This window comes from Bubalus kerabau, chromosome 4 (assembly GCF_029407905.1).
Source record: "Bubalus kerabau isolate K-KA32 ecotype Philippines breed swamp buffalo chromosome 4, PCC_UOA_SB_1v2, whole genome shotgun sequence".
Lineage (NCBI taxonomy): Eukaryota > Metazoa > Chordata > Mammalia > Artiodactyla > Bovidae > Bubalus > Bubalus kerabau.
Window position 1 is genome coordinate 135,763,982 of NC_073627.1, and position 18,449 is coordinate 135,782,430.

General features: G+C 53.8%; 1 protein-coding gene across 5 annotated transcripts; it reads left to right on the top strand.

Annotated features, from left to right (window-relative positions):
• Positions 1–930: 930 nt before the first annotated feature.
• Positions 931–18,375, top strand: FHIP2B (FHF complex subunit HOOK interacting protein 2B). Of its 5 annotated transcripts, XR_008713724.1 has the most exons (18): positions 933–1,104; positions 7,661–7,739; positions 10,416–10,588; positions 11,203–11,307; positions 11,621–11,743; positions 11,957–12,181; positions 12,285–12,481; positions 13,009–13,117; positions 13,342–13,418; positions 13,770–13,959; positions 14,547–14,692; positions 14,804–14,932; positions 15,095–15,185; positions 15,507–15,650; positions 15,988–16,128; positions 16,349–16,449; positions 16,684–17,758; positions 17,944–18,375. XR_008713724.1 is itself a non-coding variant. In XM_055578689.1 (17 exons), the coding sequence occupies exons 1-17, from the start codon at positions 1,060–1,062 to the stop codon at positions 16,820–16,822; spliced, it is 2,214 nt and encodes a 737-aa protein (XP_055434664.1). In that variant the 5' UTR covers positions 933–1,059; the 3' UTR covers positions 16,823–18,375. The 5 variants fall into 5 exon arrangements, 4 of the variants coding, with proteins under 4 accessions (XP_055434666.1, XP_055434665.1, XP_055434664.1 ...); XM_055578689.1 differs by having other exon boundaries at positions 16,684–18,375; XM_055578692.1 differs by lacking the exon at positions 933–1,104 and adding an exon at positions 1,572–1,666 and having other exon boundaries at positions 16,684–18,375.
• Positions 18,376–18,449: the final 74 nt, after the last annotated feature.

Consider the following 18,449-nt stretch of genomic DNA (forward strand, 5'->3'; position numbering starts at 1 on the left):
CTCTGTAGTTGCAGTGTGAGGGCTTATCATTGCAGTGGTTTCAGTGCTGCCGAGCACGGGCTCCAGGGCATGCAGCAGGTGGGCTCAGTAGTTGCGGCACATCGGCTCAGTTGCTCTGTGGTATGTGGGATCTTCCCATACCAGGCATCAAACCCACGTCTCCTGCATTGGCAGGCGGATTCTTTACCCCGAGCCACCAGGGAAGCCCCGTTAGTGACTATTTTACATTCTTTCCTTTGTCCAACATGTCTTCAGCATGTGTCAGTTAGGAGTAACATTTTTCAGCTCCATAGCCACAAGTGGCCAGTGGCTACTGTGCTGGACCGGGATGGGGGGAAGAAGTCACACTGGCTTGGTTCTGCCCTTCTGGACTCAATAGGTGGAGAAACAGTGTCTAACTTGGGGAAGGGGATAGCACACTGAGAAAATCAAGGCCAAGGATTACATAGGCAGAACCTTGAACGTTCAAAGTTGGGCCCTTTGGCAGGGTGCCTTCCAGCAGCCAGCTCTGCCAGTTCAAAGCCCATTCCCCATCTTCCCCTACAGCCCCCCGCCCCAGCCCCCCAGGAATGGAAAGAGATTCTTCATCACAAGGCAGTCAACCGTTCAAAATGTATGTCTGCTGATCCCTGACATCGTTACGATGCGGGGGCGGGGGGGCGGGGAGGTAGGCATAATGGGATCCCATGAGGGACATCTAGAGACTTCCAGACCCACGGGTACCTTCTCATCCCTCATGGGAAAAACGTGCTTGGTCCCACGCGCCCTTCCCTAAGGGTCGTTCGCTCGCTGCCTCCTGGCTTCCCCAGGGGCCCCGGAGGACTTGACCTTGTCTTTCTGCTGCCGCGGCGAGCGGCGGGCACCCCCAGCCTCGGGGCCCCTCCTCGCTGCCCGGCCGGGCCACGTCGGCTGCCGGCCTCCTCTCCGACCCAGCTCTGGGCCGGGCGGGGGCTGCGGGGCGGGGCGGCCGGGGCCCCGCCTCCCTCGCTGCGCCTCCGGGTCGCCGCCTGCGCCCGGGAGCTCCGCCGCTGCCCCGGAACCGGGAACCGGGCCGCCGTCATGCTGAGCCGGCTCGGGGCGCTGCTGCAGGAGGCCGTGGGGGCGGTGAGGCCGGAGGGGGGCCGGAAGGGCGGACTCGGGGCCGGGAGAGGAGCCGGCGGGCGCGCGGGCGGGCGGAGGGCGCAGGCCGCCTCGGGGAAGGGACCCCTACCCGGGCCGCGCGGAGCCCCGTCCCGGGCCTCTTCGCTCCCCCACCGCGCCCCCTCCCGGACCCCTCCCTCTTCCCGTTTCCAGTGGCTTCTTTCTTGATCGTCCCTCTTCCTAGCTTTTCTCCAGGTCGCTCCAGCCCCTAACCCTTCTCCCCGAATTGCTTCCTGTTTATTTTCCCTGCTCCCGGAGTCTCCCAATTCCCAAACTCCTCCGTGCCGAGCGCTCCCCTGTCACCCAATAATTTCTTCCCAAAATTCCCCCTAAGTCCCCTCCCCCAGCCTGTGGGCCTTCCTCTTCCCCCGCGCTCCTCCCTTCCTGGTCACCTGGCCTTAAAAAATAGCTGCCCCTTCCTCTGGTTCCTTGCCCTCCGACGCCTCCAAGACCTCATTCGCGCGGTCGGCCCTCTCACCTTCGACTTGGGAAGTGCAGGCCCCATCTGCCCAAGTCCCCAGGAAGGGTACAGATACAGTCCAAGTGTGTGTGTGTGTGTGTGTGTGTGCCGGGGGGACCGGGATATTTGGGGGGAGGGGTGGGCCTAGCCCAGGAAACAGTCTTATTCTGGGTACAAGTGCCGTTTCCAGAATGTTATCTCAATCCCAGGCCACCGCAAGCCCCGTTGACCTTGAGTCCGGAGAGGCCAGCTCTGGTGGTGCCTGGGGTGGCCAGGGGGCCAAGGAATTTGTGTTTCTGCCATTTTCTGTTGGGTTTGAAGGCTGGTCAGAGGCGCCCACAGTTCACTCAGCAAGATAAAAGTGTGGGTTTAGATAGGGTAGGCAGGATGCCTTCCAGTCAAAGTAACCCTGCCAAGAATCTGCCTGTGAAGTTAACAATTCTTTTGTCCATAGTCTAAACTCTCCTAATTGATCAGTTGAGTGTATCAAATGTTCTCAGGAGAAACAGCCTTGGTTTCTATCCTTTTCCTTCGCAATGCATGCCTGGGTGCTCAAGCTCTCAGTCCAGTCATTTCCTACTCTTTGCGACCCCATGGACTGTAGTCAGCCAGGCTCCTCTCTCTGTGGGATTTCCCAGGCAAGAAGATTGGAGTGGGTTGCCATTTCCCTCTCTAGGGGTTCCTGGACCAGGGACCAAACCCACATCTCCTGCATTGGCAGGGAGTTTCTTTACTGATGAACCACCAGGGAAGCCCCACCTCCCCAACACACAGCCCAGATCAGGGCTTATGAATGAGAACAGTCTCAGCCTTAAGCAAACTTGTGAAGAAAGTGAAAAGTTCCTGCTTTCTCAACTCTTTCACCTGCCCCAGCCCTGCCCTTGCAGGCACCTCGGGTCGTCCTGCCTCCGGAGGGGGTTCCAGATTGATCTCTCCTCCCCTCCTCTCTGTCCCCAGTCAAAATAGCTGTCATGTTAGAACATAATCTGACACTCCTTCATACCTGTCTGGGAAAGCTCCAGACACAAGGTGGGTGAACAGGACAGACAGGACCCTAGCCCTGAGGAGTGAATTTCTAATGCTTCCTCTGTAGAAATTTTAGTGTCTGGCTGGAGGCGAGTTGGTGGTCACGGGAGATATTTTTAGGCAGGTGTCCTTAGGCCCCTCAGTATACAATATATAGTTGATGCCCTAGAAATTTGACTGGTCCCATGTGACCACCAAGGGAGATGGTCCCCTCTCCCTCCTCAACCCCAAGCTTGAGTACAGATCTTCCCAGGGCTGGGTCACCAGGTTAAAACCCCTAGCAAGTGTTAAGGAGAAAGAGTGCTCTTTCCTGCCCTCTTCTGACAAAATAGAATAGCAATCTTTACAGTTATTTGTAAAAAAAAAAAAAAAATATATATATATATATATTATCTTTAAAAAGAAATCATTTGGTGCAGTTTCTTTTTTCTGGAGTTACAGTAGCTAACAATATATTCAGGTAAAGATTATCTAATGGGTTTTTTTTTTAGCTCTAACGGTCTGTTTTGGCTAACTTTTGTTCTGTTTCTCCTTTTTTTTTTTTCCTGGGTTGTTCTTTTTTTTTTTTTTTTCTTTTTTTAATATATTTTATTTTATTTTAACTTTACGATATTGTATTGGTTTTGCCATATGTCAAAATGAATCCGCCACAGATACACATGTGTTCCCCATCCCCCTCCCTCCTCCCTCCCCATTCCATCCCTCTGGGTCATCACAGCACACCAGCCCCAAGCATCCAGTATCGTGCATCGAACCTGGACTGGCGACTTGTTTCATGTATTATATTATACTATATGTTTCAATGCCATTCTCCCAAATCATCCCACCCTCTCCCTCTCCCAAAGAGTCCAAAAGACTGTTCTGTACATCAGTGTCTCTTTTGCTGTCTCGTATACAGGGTTATTGTTATCATCTTTCTAAATTCCATATATATGCATTAGTATACTATATTGGTGTTTTTCTTTCTGGCTTACTTCACTCTGTATAATAGGCTCCAGTTTCATCCACCTCATTAGAACTGATTCAAATGTATTCTTTTTAATGGCTGAGTAATACTCCATTGTGTATATGTACCACAGCTTTCTCATCCATTCATCTGCTGATGGACATCTAGGTTGCTTCCATGTCCTGGCTATTATAAACAGTGCTGCGATGAACATTGGGGTACACGTGTCTCTTTCCCTTCTGGTTTCCTCAGTGTGTATGCCCAGCAGTGGGATTGCTGGATCATAAGGCAGTTCTATTTCCAGTTTTTTAAGGAATCTCCACACTGTTCTCCATAGTGGCTGTACTAGTTTGCATTCCCACCAACAGTGTAAGAGGGTTCCCTTTTCTCCACACCCTCTCCAGCATTTATTGCTTGTAGACTTTTGGATCGCAGCCATTCTGACTGGCGTGAAATGGTACCTCATAGTAGTTTTGATTTGCATTTCTCTGATAATGAGTGATGTTGAGCATCTTTTCATGTGTTTGTTAGCCATCTGTATGTCTTCTTTGGAGAAATGTCTATTTAGTTCTTTGGCCCATTTTTTGATTGGGTCATTTATTTTTCTGGAATTGAGCTGTAGGAGTTGCTTGATATTTTTGAGATTAGTTATTTGTCAAGTGCTTCATTTGCTATTATTTTCTCCCCTTCTGAAGGCTGTCTTTTCACCTTGCTTATAGTTTCCTTTGTTGTGCAGAAGCTTTTAAGTTTAATTAGGTCCCATTTGTTTATTTTTGCTCTTATTTCCAATATTCTGGGAGGTGGGTCATAGAGGATCCTGCTGTGACGTATGTCGGAGAGTGTTTTGCCTATGTTCTCCTCTAGGAGTTTTATAGTTTCTGGTCTTACATTGAGATCTTTAATCCATTTTGAGTTTATTTTTGTGTATGGTGTTAGAAAGTGTTCTAGTTTCATTCTTTTACAAGTGGTTGACCAGTTTTCCCAGCACCACTTGTTAAAGAGATTGTCTTTAATCCATTGTATATTCTTGCCTCCTTTGTCAAAGATAAGGTGTCCATGTGTGTGTGGATTTATCTCTGGGCTTTCTATTTTGTTCCATGGGTTGTTCTTTTTTCGTTTAAGTCAAGCTTAAAGCTTTAGGAGACTATGAGTGAATTTTAGGGTTAGATGAGACCCCATCACAGGCTTGTGAGACGATCATAGTGTGGTTAAGGGTCAGAGGGTTTTCCCAAAACAAGGAACTGTGGGCAGGGCTTAAGGAGGTTTTTTTTTTTTAGGATGTATTCACTTGTTATTTATTTATTTTTATTTTGGGCTGCACTGTGTCTTCGCTGCTGCTGGTGGGCTTTCTCTAGCTTCGGCAGGTGGGCCTGTTCTTTGCTGCAGTGCTCAGGCTGCTCATCGCCGTGGCTTCTCTTGTGGAGCGCCGGCCCTAGGTGCTCATGGAGCGCTGGCTCTAGGTGCACGTGCTTCAGTAGCTGCAGCACTTGGCTCAGTAGTTGCGGCTCTCGGGCTCTTAGGTGCATGGGCTCAACAGTTTTGACGCTACGGGTTTAGTTGCTCCACGTATGGGATCTTCCTGGACCAGGGATCGAACCTGTGTCCCCTGCATTGGCAGGCAAATTCTTAACCACTAGACCACCAGGGAAGTCCAGGTTTAAGGAGTTTGCTGAGATATTTTAGTAAGTATCAATGAGTAGTCACTCTGTGCAGAGCCCTTTAGGGACTCTCAGAGATAGAAACACAGAACCCTGGCTTTGAAGGAGCTCACAGTCTCCTACAGAGATGATTGTTCACCCAACAATAATAGCACCATGTAGACCGTGGTAAGATACAGTCACTCCATATGGCCCGTGCGTTTGGAATGACTGTGGGAGGTGCCACTTCCATGAAGGTCATGGCCCCCACAGTAACTCTGAAAGAAGACTGCCCAGGCCGCCAGGGCAAGGGGCAGTATCTCTGATTCAGTGTCATTTCTTCCTCCTCTTGTCGTAATGGCGTGCTAAACCTTCATTCTGCATTTGTCTCCTACACACCCACCAGATAACTCTTCTTCAGGAGCTCAGAAGATGTCACTGACCTGCACCCAACTACCTGCAAAGGAAAAAAAAGGGACTTTTTGGTTTTGCCAAGAAGTTCAATGCCCCACACACTCATCCATCCATCCTTGTGCTGGACACACTTTGCAAAGATCCTTCTGCAAGAAACGTCTCTCCTGCGTCCCTTATTGTTAAAATCAGACCCAGCTCTTCGAGTTTTAGTTCCCGCATGACCTCAGCATAGCCTCTTCATTTCACTTATTGGAACTGACCCTTCTTCGCCCAAAGGTCACTGTCCACCTCTCCTGTGTTCTCACACTACTACTACTTCTTTTCTTTTATTTGACTGCCCTGGGTCTTAGCTGCCACATGCAGGATCTTTGATTTTCATTGTTGCATGTGGCATCTTCTGTTTGTGACATGGGGCATCTAGTTCTGGTCCAGGGATCAAACCCAGGCCCCATGCATTAGGAGCAGGGAGTCTTAGCTACTGTACCAGCCACTATCTCACACTTTGCTGTAGTTGAGTGCATTTTCAGTGCATTTTATATTCTCTTCAGTGCATTTTATATTCTCTTCTCCTCCATGGCACGTTTCTAGAGGACTGGCTCTTAGACATCCTTGTGTGGCTCATAGCATCAGGCATGGTGTTTTGTACACGGTGGGCATCAGTAGATACCTGTTGAGGGAGTTATGGAAGAAGAAGACACCCCATCCTGTGGTGCAGTAAAGCATGAAGTTAGAGAGAGGTGCGTCCAGGGACCCTGGAGACAGCTTTGTGGAGGTGGTAGCTTTGAGCTGGACCTCACTGGGGACTGCTAGGACCTAAACAGGTGTAGGAGGATATATAATGTCTCCAAGGCAGAGGAGCGGCTAGAGGAAAGACCATAAGGTAGGGATGTGGGTAGGGACTACTGGAATATGCATTTTTCCCCTGGGAACATTTACTCTGCAAGAAAAGAGAAGAAATGCCCTTTTTGGAGAAGTTTTCAGAGATAGTGGTTGTTACCAGTTCAAGGTTAGTTCCAGCTGGGGCATGGGAATGGAGAGGTTGCTTTAGGAGAACGGGAAGGTTCGAGCGCTGCTCATGGAAGATCAGAATTCCTTGGGGTAATCAAAGGAGCTGGAAGTGTGGACAGGAGCAGAACTGAGAGAAGATAGGGGTGCACACCCTGCACTGTTAACAAAAGATGGCAACACGTTATAAGGTGGGCCTCCCAGGTGGCACAGTGGTAAAGAACCTGCCTGCCAATGTGGGAGACCTGGGTTCAATCCTGGGTCGGGAAGATCCCCTGGAGAAGGAAATAGCAACCCACTCCAGTATGCTTGCCTAGGAAATACCATGGACAGAGGAGCCTGTCAGGCTATGGTCCATGGGTCAGCAGAGTCGGACATGACTTAGTAACTAAACCACCACCATAAGTTAGGTACTTTTTGGTGGGTGCAAGCCACATGGCACGTGGGATCCTAGTTCCTGATCAGGGATCCAGCTGGCGCCCCCTGCATTGGAAGCACAGAATCTTAACCACTGGACGCCCAGGGAAATCCCACTTGCTTCATATTCTAACATTACCCACCTAGCTGAACTGAGTTGTGGTGGCCTTCAACCCAAATTTTCAGACTCTCAAAGTGAAACGGACCTGAATGCTTTGTCTCTGCCACATTTTCCATTTAAATTTTGTTTTTTGGGGGGTGCTTTCCTGTTTTCCTCTACATCTATTGTAGCATAACCACGTTGTACAGAAATGATCTGTTTCTGTGCCTGTTTTCCCCACCAACAGTCTTAGCTACTCTGGGATGGGGGACAATCATGACATGTTTCAGGACCACAACATCTCAAGGAGGGAGGGGGTGTCTGGGGAGAGGACACAGGAGATTATTGGCAGATATGAAGACAATGTGGCGATGTCCTGGAGAAAATGTGTTACTAATTCAGTTTGAGAACCCAGGATCCCAAGTGCCTCCTCCAGGGCCCAGCAGCCATCCAACACTTAGCAGATGGTAGAATGTCGTAGTGGCAGCCACTTAGGTTGTCTGCTCTCTCCACAGCGGGAGCCCAGCATTGACCTGCTGGAGGCCTTCGTGGAACACTGGAAGGGCATCACGAACTACTACATCGAAAGCACAGGTGGGGCCTGGTCTCCTTCCCTGCAGGGATCCCTGGAGGGTTTGGGGAGCGAGGGGTGGGTGGGGGTCACCCCACAGCTCAGAGATGCAGGTGTCCTGGGGAAGGTGACATCCACTGCCCACTTCAGAGTAGGGGCTGCCCCACCCTGACCTTCCAGGGAGGGATCTGTGTGAGTAGGAGTAGGGACAAGGAGGCTGGGTCTCACTGGCCTGACTCTGCATCCCAGATGTTGAACTCCACTTGCCCTTAGCTGGGCAGAGTGTCCAGGCCTTCAGTCCCCAGGTACCTGTGCCCAGGGCTTACTGACTAAAGAAAAGAAGTGGAATAAATTCCTCTTTTCCTTGCGCCAATTTAGAGGGCATTTCCCTTGCAGATACCTAGCACAGCAGGAGAAAAAACCAAGGCACATAGCGTGCCTGGTCCTTCTCCCTCAGCTGACACTCTAGCTCTGGTTCATCTGGGCCCATCAGGATCCCTCACTGAGGGGGCCGCGTCTCATTGGCTGCTTGGTAATCAGTATGCTGGGCTTGGTGGCGATGCACTGGTTGCTAGGTAACCCCTGCATTCCTAGCCTTCCACCTCCTAGAGCTCAGACTGGGGATTGACTCCAGTCTTGTTGTTCAGTTGCTCAGTCCTGTCCTGTCTGACTCTTCGTGACCCCATGGACTGTAGCCTGCCAGACTCCTCTAGAGTTTGCCAAATTCATGTCCATTGAGTCGGTGATGCTGTCTAACCATCTCATCTACTATTGCACCTGCCACCTGCCTACACCTTTCCTAAAGGCTTTACTTGCAGCCTGAGCCAGCCCAAAAAATTAAAAGTGGCCTTAGGACACTCTGAGGGACCCTCTGAGTGTTCTGCTAGACCAAGGTCCCCAGCCTTGGCGCTGGTGACATCTGGACTGGACCGTTCTTTGTTTAGGGGGTTGGGGGGTACACTGTATGTTTAGCAGCAACTCTGACCTCTACCCACTAGACGCCAGTAGCACCCCTCCCCATTGTGATAAGCATAAATGTCTCTCCAAACATTGCCAGATATCCTGGGGAGCAGGGGCGAAATTGCCCCCAGTTAAGAATAATTGCTTTAGGTGGTGCAGTGGCTAAGAGTCCTTGCTTCCATAGCAGGGAGCAGGGGTTCAATCCCTGGTTAGGGAGATAAGATCCTCATGCTGCACAGCAGCAAAAAATAAAATCCTGATCCATACCAATAGGTCATTTTATGGGATTAATATAAATGTAAAAGATATAATATTTTATATATTAATATATAATATTTATATAATCTAAAATAACAAGCAATGTTTTTAAAAACGAATGCTTTAGACTAACAATCTCTTTTTTTAAATTGAGATATAATTGACATATAGCATTATGTTAGTTTCAGGTGTACAACATACTGATTCAATTCATGGATATGTTGTGAAATGATCATCACAATAAGGTCTAGTTAACATCTGTCACCACCCATAGCTACAATTTGTTTTTCCTGTGATGAGAAATTTTAAGAGCTTCTCTGTTAGCAACTTTCAAATATACAATATTATCAACTCTAGTCTCCATGCTGTACATTACATTAATCCCCAGGACTCATTTTACATCTTAAATTTTGCACCTTTTTAGACTGAAGACCTCTTCTCATGGAGTCACAAGCAGAAAACTAGGAAAAGTTCTAGAACTGCCTCAGGTCCACTTGGGGCTTCCCCTGGCCCAATCCGTTAACTACCAGATGGTCCCTGGACCAGAGGTGCAGGGATGGGTGAGGTGAGCTGCCTTGCTCAAGAGCTTGTGCTTTCAAGAAAAGCTAGGGGGTGCTGCAAGGCCAGTCCCAAAGTACCAGAACCTTCTTTATAAAAATCCACTCTGTGAGACTGACTAAGAGAACTCCACTAACCAGCAGGACCTGGGCATCAGGCAGTGAGTTTGAGTCTGAACCCATGGTCATAAGTGGATTTTTTTTTTCAGCCTTTTTTTTTTTTAAAAGAAAATAGAGTACTGCCTTCCGTGAGTATAAAAGAGACATAAATAGACCCCTGGAAGTTATCTGTTAGGAAGCTGAAGACAGCTTCTAAGTTATAACAGAGACCCCTGAGCCCATAACTTCTTACTCAGGCCCAGAGCTGGCTGGCAGCCCACCAACTGTCCTTCCCCAGGGTTCAGAGAAAAAAATGCTGCTTGCTTTTCTCTAATAAAGTGCTGGGACCTGTACACATGCCCTGTCAGATAGCTATATCCTGAGCTTCATCTAAAAGGTCTTTAGTCTTTTTAGCTAGCACGTGCTAAATAAGTTCAGTCATGTCTGACTCTTTTGCAACCCCATGGACTATAGCCAGCCAAGCTACTCTGTCCATGGGATTTTTCAGGCAAGAATACTGGAGTGGGTTGCTATGCTCTCCTCCAGGGGATCTTCCCCACCCAGGGATCCAACCTATGTCTCAGTCTCCTGCATTGGCAGGCAGGTTCTTTACCACTAGCACCACCTGGGAAGGGTTAGCTAGAGAGGTATCAACTGTAAACCTCCCTTTGCTCTAGTCTTTAAAGAAAACTGTTAACCTGGCCTTCTCCAGGTTGTTCTCTGTCTACCCCCCCCCCACTTCCCCTAGACCCTGTGGCTTGACCCTTTAAGCCACATTGTTCCTGGACTTCACCCCATTCACCTTGTTTCCTGGATCTCTGTTAGATGAAAACACCCCCGCCAAGAAAACAGATATTCCCTGGCGGCTGAAGCAGATGCTGGATATCCTGGTGTACGAGGAGAAGCAGCAGGCAGCGGCTGGCGAGACGGGGCCCTGCCTGGAGTACCTGCTGCAGCACAAGATCCTGGAGACCCTGTGCACACTGGGCAAGGCCGAGGTGGGCCGGACCTTGGGTGCCTTTGGAACCTTCCACCTGAGCTGGGGCCCCAGGGATCCAGGTCTTTATACCTGTGCTCCGCCTAGTGCCCACCCTGGGGCGGGGGGTGGGGGTGGGATTGGGGTGGGGTGGGGTGCAGTGTGAGCTTGGTGGGGACGGGATCACTTGGGATGGCTCAGAACAGCCACCACCTTCCCCAGGCTTCAGGCCCTCACTGCTTTGCTTTGGTGGCGTGTTCTCGCTGTCTTTGGGTTGAGGACATGCTCCCTTTCGTTCAGTCCGCATTCGTTCATCAGTGATGTACTGAGGACCAACCATGTACCGGCCGTGGCCTAGGCGCTGGGGACCCGACAGTGATTGAAACAGGCGAAAATTCTAGTCAGGCGCATCAAAGGAGCCCACGGATAGTATGTTCAATAACAATAAGGTTAGGGACAAAAATTAAGCGAAAAGGGGGCTGGGCAGCAGCAGGAGGCCAGTTTCCTAGAGTGAGAGGAGGAGGCGCTGGTGGGTGGAGAAGGCACCAGCCCTCCCGCGCAGTGAGAGGAGGAGCGGTCCAGGCGGGGGCGTTGCCTCGCCGACTGACTGACAGGCGCTCTGTCCCCGCCCCTCAGTACCCACCTGGCATGCGGCAGCAGGTGCTCCAGTTCTTCAGCAAGGTTCTGGCCCAAGTGCAACACCCGCTCCTGCATTACCTCAACGTCCACAGACCCGTGCAGGTGAGGGGCTCAGAAGCTAAGGGGTGTCTGGAGGTGAGGCCTGTGCTTTCAAGCAAAGCTGGTGGGGGTTGGGGTGGGGTTGCTCCAAGGCCAGGCCCAAAGCACCAAAACTTTCTTGACAAAACACTCCACTTTCTGGGACTCTAAAAGAGCGCCCCCCGCCCCAGCTTCTCCATCAGGCCCTGGGCACCGTGCCGCAGGACTTGAGTTTGAACCCATGGTCGTGCACAGATTCTGTTCCCTGCTGCTGCATTCTTCCATCTCTTCCCCGCCACCCCACCCCCCTCTTGTCTCTGTCCTGCTCCCCTTCTAGAAACTTCTCCGACTTGGTGGGACAGTTCCTGGATCCCTCACAGAAAAGGAGGAGGTGCAGTTCACCACTGTCCTCTGCTCGAAGATCCAGCAGGACCCAGCGCTGCTCACCTACATCCTAGAAGTGAGCGCCTCTGGGGAGCAGGAGGGGGAGGGCCCAGACCCTGGGGCAAGCCCCCCGTGGCCCTGCTGAGGGGGCAGAAAGATGGAACAGTACTGGGGAGGCACTTGGCAGGCTCCCCTCCAGCTCTACACTGAGGCCCCCTTTGGACTCCCACGGGGCTGTCATGGAGAATGGTCTGCACCGCGGCCTGGCCTTACCTATCCTCCCTTGCAGGGTAAAAAGACTATTGGTAGGAAGGCATCCAGAGAAGCCACCGCCCCTCTGAGAGAGGCAGCCAGTGTCAGGGACAAGGACCGCCCGCACATCAAGGCTCCCGACAAGGGTACCTGCGGGGCCTGGGCCTCAAGCGCCCAGCTGCCTGCTGAGACCGAGGAGCCAGATGGAGCGATTGGGGAGAGCAGCCTCATTACCACCCTGATTGGCTTGTGCAAGAGCAAGGTGCTGGCAGCCTCCAAGACGCAGGGGGCGGGGATGGGGTGGGTGAGTTGCTGGAAGGTGGGGATCAGCCACAGGTCTCTGAAGTCCTACCCTTATCCCCTAGAAAGGTCGGGTGGCCCTGAAGGCCCGGGAGAACCTGCTGCTCCTGGTAAGCGTGGCGTCCCAGGCGGCCGCTGCCTACCTGGTACAGAGCAGCCCTTGTTGTCCTGCCATCGTCGAGTACCTCTGCCAGCTGTACCAGTCTCTACCCAGCTCCCTGGACCCTGCAGACATTGCTGCTTTAGAGGGCATCAGCTGGAGGTAGGCGCTTAGCCAGGGAAGGCAGGTCTACATTTTCAGCGGCTGGAAGCCCTACCTGGCATCTTCCTGGTAGCCTCTCTTGTTTTCCAAGGGGGATGGGGACCCCTGCTGGCCACCCTCCTCCTGAGGTTATAGCCCATGCCAGGGGCCTTCTCACCCTCCAGGAAAGCATCACTCTGGTTTCTGCCCTCAGGGAGAGTGTTAAGTTGCTTCAGTTGTATCCAACTCTTTGCAACCCCATGGACTATAGCCTGCCAGGCTCCTCTGTCCATGGGATTCTCCAGGCAAAAATACTGGAGTAGGTTGCCATTTCCTTCTCCAGGAGGTCTTTCCCACCCAGGGATTGAACCCAGGTCTTCTGAACTGCAGGCAGATTCTTTACCTGCTGGTCTGAGCCACCCATCTGTCCTCAGAGCCCCCAGTAGAGCGGCCCTCCGGCAATGGAGGTTCCAAGGCAAAGGGTGAAAGAGCCCACTTCCTGGCTATACCTGAAGCAGGCCTCACACACCTCCCTCACTCTCGTGCAGGTTACCCAGCGCCCCGTCTGATGAGGCTTCCTTCCCCGGCAAGGAGGCCTTGGCTGCGTTTTTGGGCTGGTTTGACTACTGTGACCACCTCATCACAGAGGCACACACGGTGAGCAGAGTGGGTGCTCCACGCCCCCTCCAGCTTCATGCTGCTCTGTGCTGTCTCTACCTGGAGGACCCAGGGGGCTCTCTTGGGAGCTGGGCGAGGCCCAGGATCAGCAGACTCCCCTCTACTTGTTACGTTAGGCTCTGTGCAAGGACACAGCTATTTCTCAGTGGAAAATTGTTGGTGGTCGGTAAGACGCATTTTAAGACGTGCTCTTTGGCACCCAGGTGGTTTCGGATGCCTTGGCAAAGGCTGTGGCTGAGAAGTTATTTGTGGAAATTCTGCAGCCCCAGCTCCTACACGTGTAAGTTCTATCTAGTTCCCTCCAGGTGTGGCTATGCTCCAGGCGAAATGCTCACCCCACCAAGCCCCTTCCTGTGCTTGAGGCCAGGGACCTCCTTGGCCAGTCATGGAGTCAGTGGGCTCCATTGGTTGGTGTTCCCCTTCACACACTTATGGCCCAGAGCCATGTGGGCTAACCAAGGCCTCCCACCCTCAGACTCCAGGACCTCAGGTGGAACAGGGAATGAGCAGAGAAATACCAGCAGAAGATGCAAGAGAACCAGGAAGGGGTTCTGCGCCTCTACACCCTGTCCCTCTCCGCTTCTCCTCTGCTGTCCCCTGCCTGGCATGGCTCAGTGCACTCTCCCTATAGGTCCGAACAGAGTGTCCTGATGTCCACTGCCCTGCTCACAGTCATGCTGCGCCAGCTCCGCTCCCCGGCGCTGCTGCGGGAGGCTGTGGCCTTCCTCCTGGGCATGGACCAGCAGCCTGCAGCCCCTGAGGACAGCCCCCGCACCCTGTGCGCCCACCTCATCAGGCACTGTGACCACCTCTCTGATGAGGTGAGGCGGGCGGCCCTCCTCTCTATTCACCTGCCCCCACCTTGCCCACGGGATTTTCAGAAGCTTCTTCCCATTTTCATTAGCTTTCAAGGTGGTTCTACCTGTGAGGCATTGAAACCCAGCTCCCTCTCCCCTCCAAGCAAAGAAAAAGACAGTGACCCAGTGACTGGTAGCAAAACTGTTTTGTCCCGCAGTAATTTTCTGTGATTACATACTTACGATGACACTTTTTATTTTTACAAAGTGCTTTTCTTACATTATTTGGCTTGTTGGAGGCTGACAGCCGCTCTGTGAGGTAGGCGAGGCCGGTATTCCATTTTTCAGACATGGAAACTTAAGGTGCAGAGGAGCCAACTGGCTTGCCCGATACCACACCTCAAATTAGTTAATGGAACCAAGACCAGCCAGACTTGTGGTTCTTGGGCCAGCACCCATTTGCTCCCCTTGAAACCTGCCACCTGAGCCCCCGGCCAGAAGGGGCAAACCCCCATCCTAGGGGGCCTCTTCTCACCTGGGTGAGCAGTTTCCAGGCACCCCTAGAGGCCCGCATGGGGAAGGGGTGTCCCGCTGATTCCTTCTTGCCCCAGATCAGCATCGCCACACTGCGGCTGTTTGAGGAGCTACTGCAGAAGCCCCATGAGCACATTGTCCGGAGCCTGATCCTGTGCCACCTGGAGGGCCGTTCTTACGTGGCCCGTGGCTCGCCTGAGCCCGAGAGCTATGAGGACACCCTGTAAGTGAAACCTGGTGCCTTGGAGGAGGCCTTGGGCCACTCGGAATCCCCTCCCCTGGCCCTCTGCTGGTTCCTGTGTTCACTGGTGCTGCGCTTTTCTGCCCGGCACAGAGATCTAGAGGAAGATCCCTACTTCACTGACAGCTTCCTCGACTCTGGCTTTCAGCCCTCCGTGAAGCCTCCCCCGGCCCCTGCCACCAACCCCGATGGCAAGACAGCGGTGACTGAGATTGTCAACAGGTAGGGACCCATCAGGAAGTCCAAGCCACCTGAGCCTTGTTCTGTCTTTGGCCACAGCCCTGATGGGGCACAGGCTAGGATGGAGTGCTCCCGGAGGCTGGAAATGGAGCAGGGCAGCCCAGGCTGGGCCCTCCTCCCCACATCTAGGGTCCTGTCTCTCAGTTTCCTCTGCCTCGTTCCTGAGGAAGCCAAGACATCGGCCTTCCTGGAGGAGACGGGATATGACACTTACGTCCACGATGCTTATGGACTGGTGAGTGTCGAGGCCTCTGCCAGTGCTTGGTCCTTGCCACTCAGAGTGTGGGGTTAATGCACTCTGCCCCTGTGATCTCCAGCCCAGTGCTCCCAGCTCTGGCCAAGTGCCTGAGCCCCGTCTGCCTGTGTGGCTCTCCCAGTCTGCTGGCACCCCTGACTGCTGGTGTGTGTTAGTCACTCAGTTGTGTCCGACTCTTTGTAACCCCATGGACTGTAGCCTGCCAGGCTCCTCTGTCCATGGGATTCTCTGGGCAAAAATACTGGAGTGTGTTGCCATTTCCTCCTCGGCCCATGTCCTTAACTCTCCCACCTCTTTTAGTTCCAGGAATGCAGCTCCCGAGTGACACCCTGGGGCTGGCCACTGGCTCCCCCACCCCTGGACCCCCATGAACCTGAACGGCCTTTCTTTGAGGGTCCCTTCCTCCAAATGCTGTTTGACCGCATGTCCCGGATTTTAGAACAGGTAGACAGCAGGGCTGGGCCCTAGCCATGGGGTGAGGTCTCTGGAGTCCTTCGGGAGAGCAGAGCCCAGCCCTGGGGGTCCAGTCATCTTCCCTTTTCTGGCTCCATGACCCCCCTCAATCCCCACCTCTCTCCAGCTGGGAAGCCCCGTCTCACCTCTGCTTCACACGCCCTAACATGTCCTTAGCCCCAGGGAACCCATGACACATACATCACGTGCGCCTCCAACCCCCGCACACGTTCACACTGGCCAGGCACAATGCTGGGGTGGAGAGGGGCAGGGGTAGAAATGCTCAGCACCTCTGCCAACCCTTGCTTGTCCACTGCGCTCCCTGCAGCCATACAGCCTGAACCTGCAGGTGACCTCAGTCCTGTCCCGGCTCGCCCTCTTCCCCCACCCCCTTATCCATGAGTACCTCCTGGATCCCTACACCAACTTGGCCCCTGGCTGCCGAAGCCTGTTCTCTGTGCTCGTCAGGGTAAGGGCGCCCGGGCCGGGCCAGAGGAAGCATGCCAGTGCTGGGGGCAGGAAGGGAGGGCAATGGGACGGGGGCGGGCTGGGGGCTGTAGGTGTGGGCACCCTTGCCAGCACCAAGGGAGAACACGGGTACCACCCACGCTCCCATGGTATGACCAGGCCAGGGACCCCACGGCAGGGTCTCTGGTCTCTTTGTCAGTCCCCTCTTGTTCCCACTCCAGGTGATCGGGGACTTGATGCAGAGAATTCAGAGGGTGCCCCAGTTCCCAGGCAAACTGCTCCTGGTGCGCAGGCAGCTGATGGGCCAAGTCCCTGGGGAGCAGTAAGTACCCAAGGGAAGTGGGCGCCCAAGGAAGAGCCCTGGGGTGGCATGGTGAGGGCTTCCGGGTGTGGGAGGCACCAGGCCAGGGGCAGAGGAGGGCTCGTTGCTGAGGCCTGTGGTCCCTCATAGACCCTCAGAGGTGGCTGTCCCTGGGTAGTCCCTCAGATACTGGGATGTCCCTCTGGGCACACTCCTCACGCTTCCCAGCTGTGGCCCCTGTGCTGTCTCCCTCAGGCTGGACCACCAGACCTTCCTCCAGGGCGTGGTCGTCCTGGAGGAATTCTGCAAGGAGCTGGCTGCCATTGCTTTCGTCAAGTTCCCCCCACACGGTCCTCACCTGCACCCCTCCAAACCTCCGGAAGGGCATGTCTGAGTCAGGAGGGGAGACTCTTGTTCACGCCTCTGCCCAAGAGCTGCCCCCTGCCTGGCAGTGGTGCTGCCACTGTCCTGGAGCAGGAGCCCGGGGGCTGGCCTTGGCTCCATCTCCTTTATATCCCAGGGACTTCTACCTGTGTGGAGGTCTGGCCTTCCACTCTTGGGTTGACTCAAGACCGCCTTGGCCTGTTGGCTGCACCACACTGGATTTCAAGGAGTGGGTCTCTGAGGTACCAGGAACCAAGGAGCCAAGGAGGTGGCTTCCTGGGCAGCATGGTGTCCTTGGGGCCCTCTCTGGGGACTTGGGTGACAGCCAGGTGAGCCCCCAGACCCAGAGCCTCGTTTGCTCTGTGCCTGTCACCTGTGTCCACGGGTCTTCTCTGGCCAGAGCCAAGACCTGAGACTCAATTACAGGGGCACAGTGCGGAGTAAGTCAGTGGCTCTAAGGCTGGTCACGCCCCTAGGGCAGAGAGATGGGGGCACGGCCCTGTCTCTGTCCCACTAGGTACCACAGATGCTGCTGACACTTGGTGTTTTTTCTCCTGCCTTCTCGGTTTAACCCTTGGGGAAGGGGCCGTGGATGGCAGGGGAAGCCCCTCTTCCAGCTCACCCTCCTAGAGACTGTTGCAAAATTCCCAGCAGCCTCGTGGCAAATGCCCAAAGCATGTTCCGCAGCCAGGCGGGGGCAGCTGCTGATGAAAGCTTGATGCAACTGCAGCCAGGGCGGGAGAGGGCCTGGGGAGCTGGGGGGCTGGATGCCAGGCTCTGGCTCCAGCTGGTTTCTTGCTGGCGCCTTCTGAACCCGTCTCAGCAGGTCCACAGCACCTGGGCAGAGGGGCTCAGAGACCCAGGGAGGCCAGGCCTCACCCCAAGCATTCGGCTGGGGTTCTCCACAGAACACTGTTCCCAGCAGAGCCGGAAGGTCCAGGTCCAGGTGAGGCCAGGGTGCCCACCGGACCGCAGCCTGCCCCCACGCCCCTCCCTGCCCCCCGCCCCGACCCCAAGGCCTGGCAGGGTGGGGCTGGGGCACAGGCAGTCCTTTGCGGTGCCGTTCTCCCAGCGTGCCCTCTGCGGCTGGGGCTGCAACCCCACCCGGCCCAAATCTGTCTCGACCTGCAGGAACACACAGGCGGCGCCAGGCATTACCTCACAGCAAACTGCAGTTGCTGGCTTGACTCCTGGGCAAGGAGGAGCAGGCCAGAGCCCCTTTCGCTTCCTTTTCCTGCCCATGCCGCTTCTAGAAGCCGGCCACAGGTTGCCAGGAGGTGACATGAAAGCAGAGGAAACTCAGTGACCTCTACCTCTCTTGCATTTCTCCAAGCTGGGGAGGATTTAACTGCTGTTCCCGAGGACACCGTGCAAGTCCCTGCATGTGTGTGCCCACACATGGGTGTTAGCATGGGATGAGGGGGTGAACTGGGTCTGGACTCTTCAATTCAGAAAGAACGTTCGAGCATCCAGGAGTCAGACCCTCCCCTCCTTGATGCACTTGGGCATTTGCATAGCGTCTCCCCAGACAGCATGGCAATAAATGGTGTGGTTGCGTGGTCACGGCTGCCCCATTCTTCTCTGCCCTCCCCGTGTCCTTCTGCCTAGGGCTCCACTGCTCATTCAGGCACATCTTC

Coding starts and splice junctions, on each gene's coding strand:
- FHIP2B (XM_055578689.1), top strand. CDS start 1,060: ATGCTGAGCCGGCTCGGGGCGCTGCTGCAGGAGGCCGTGGGGGCG. Junction 13,419..13,769: donor CAGCCCCAGCTCCTACACGT/GTAAGTTCTATC, acceptor CTCTCCCTATAG/GTCCGAACAGAGTGTCCTGA. Junction 14,933..15,094: donor GTGACTGAGATTGTCAACAG/GTAGGGACCCAT, acceptor CCTGTCTCTCAG/TTTCCTCTGCCTCGTTCCTG.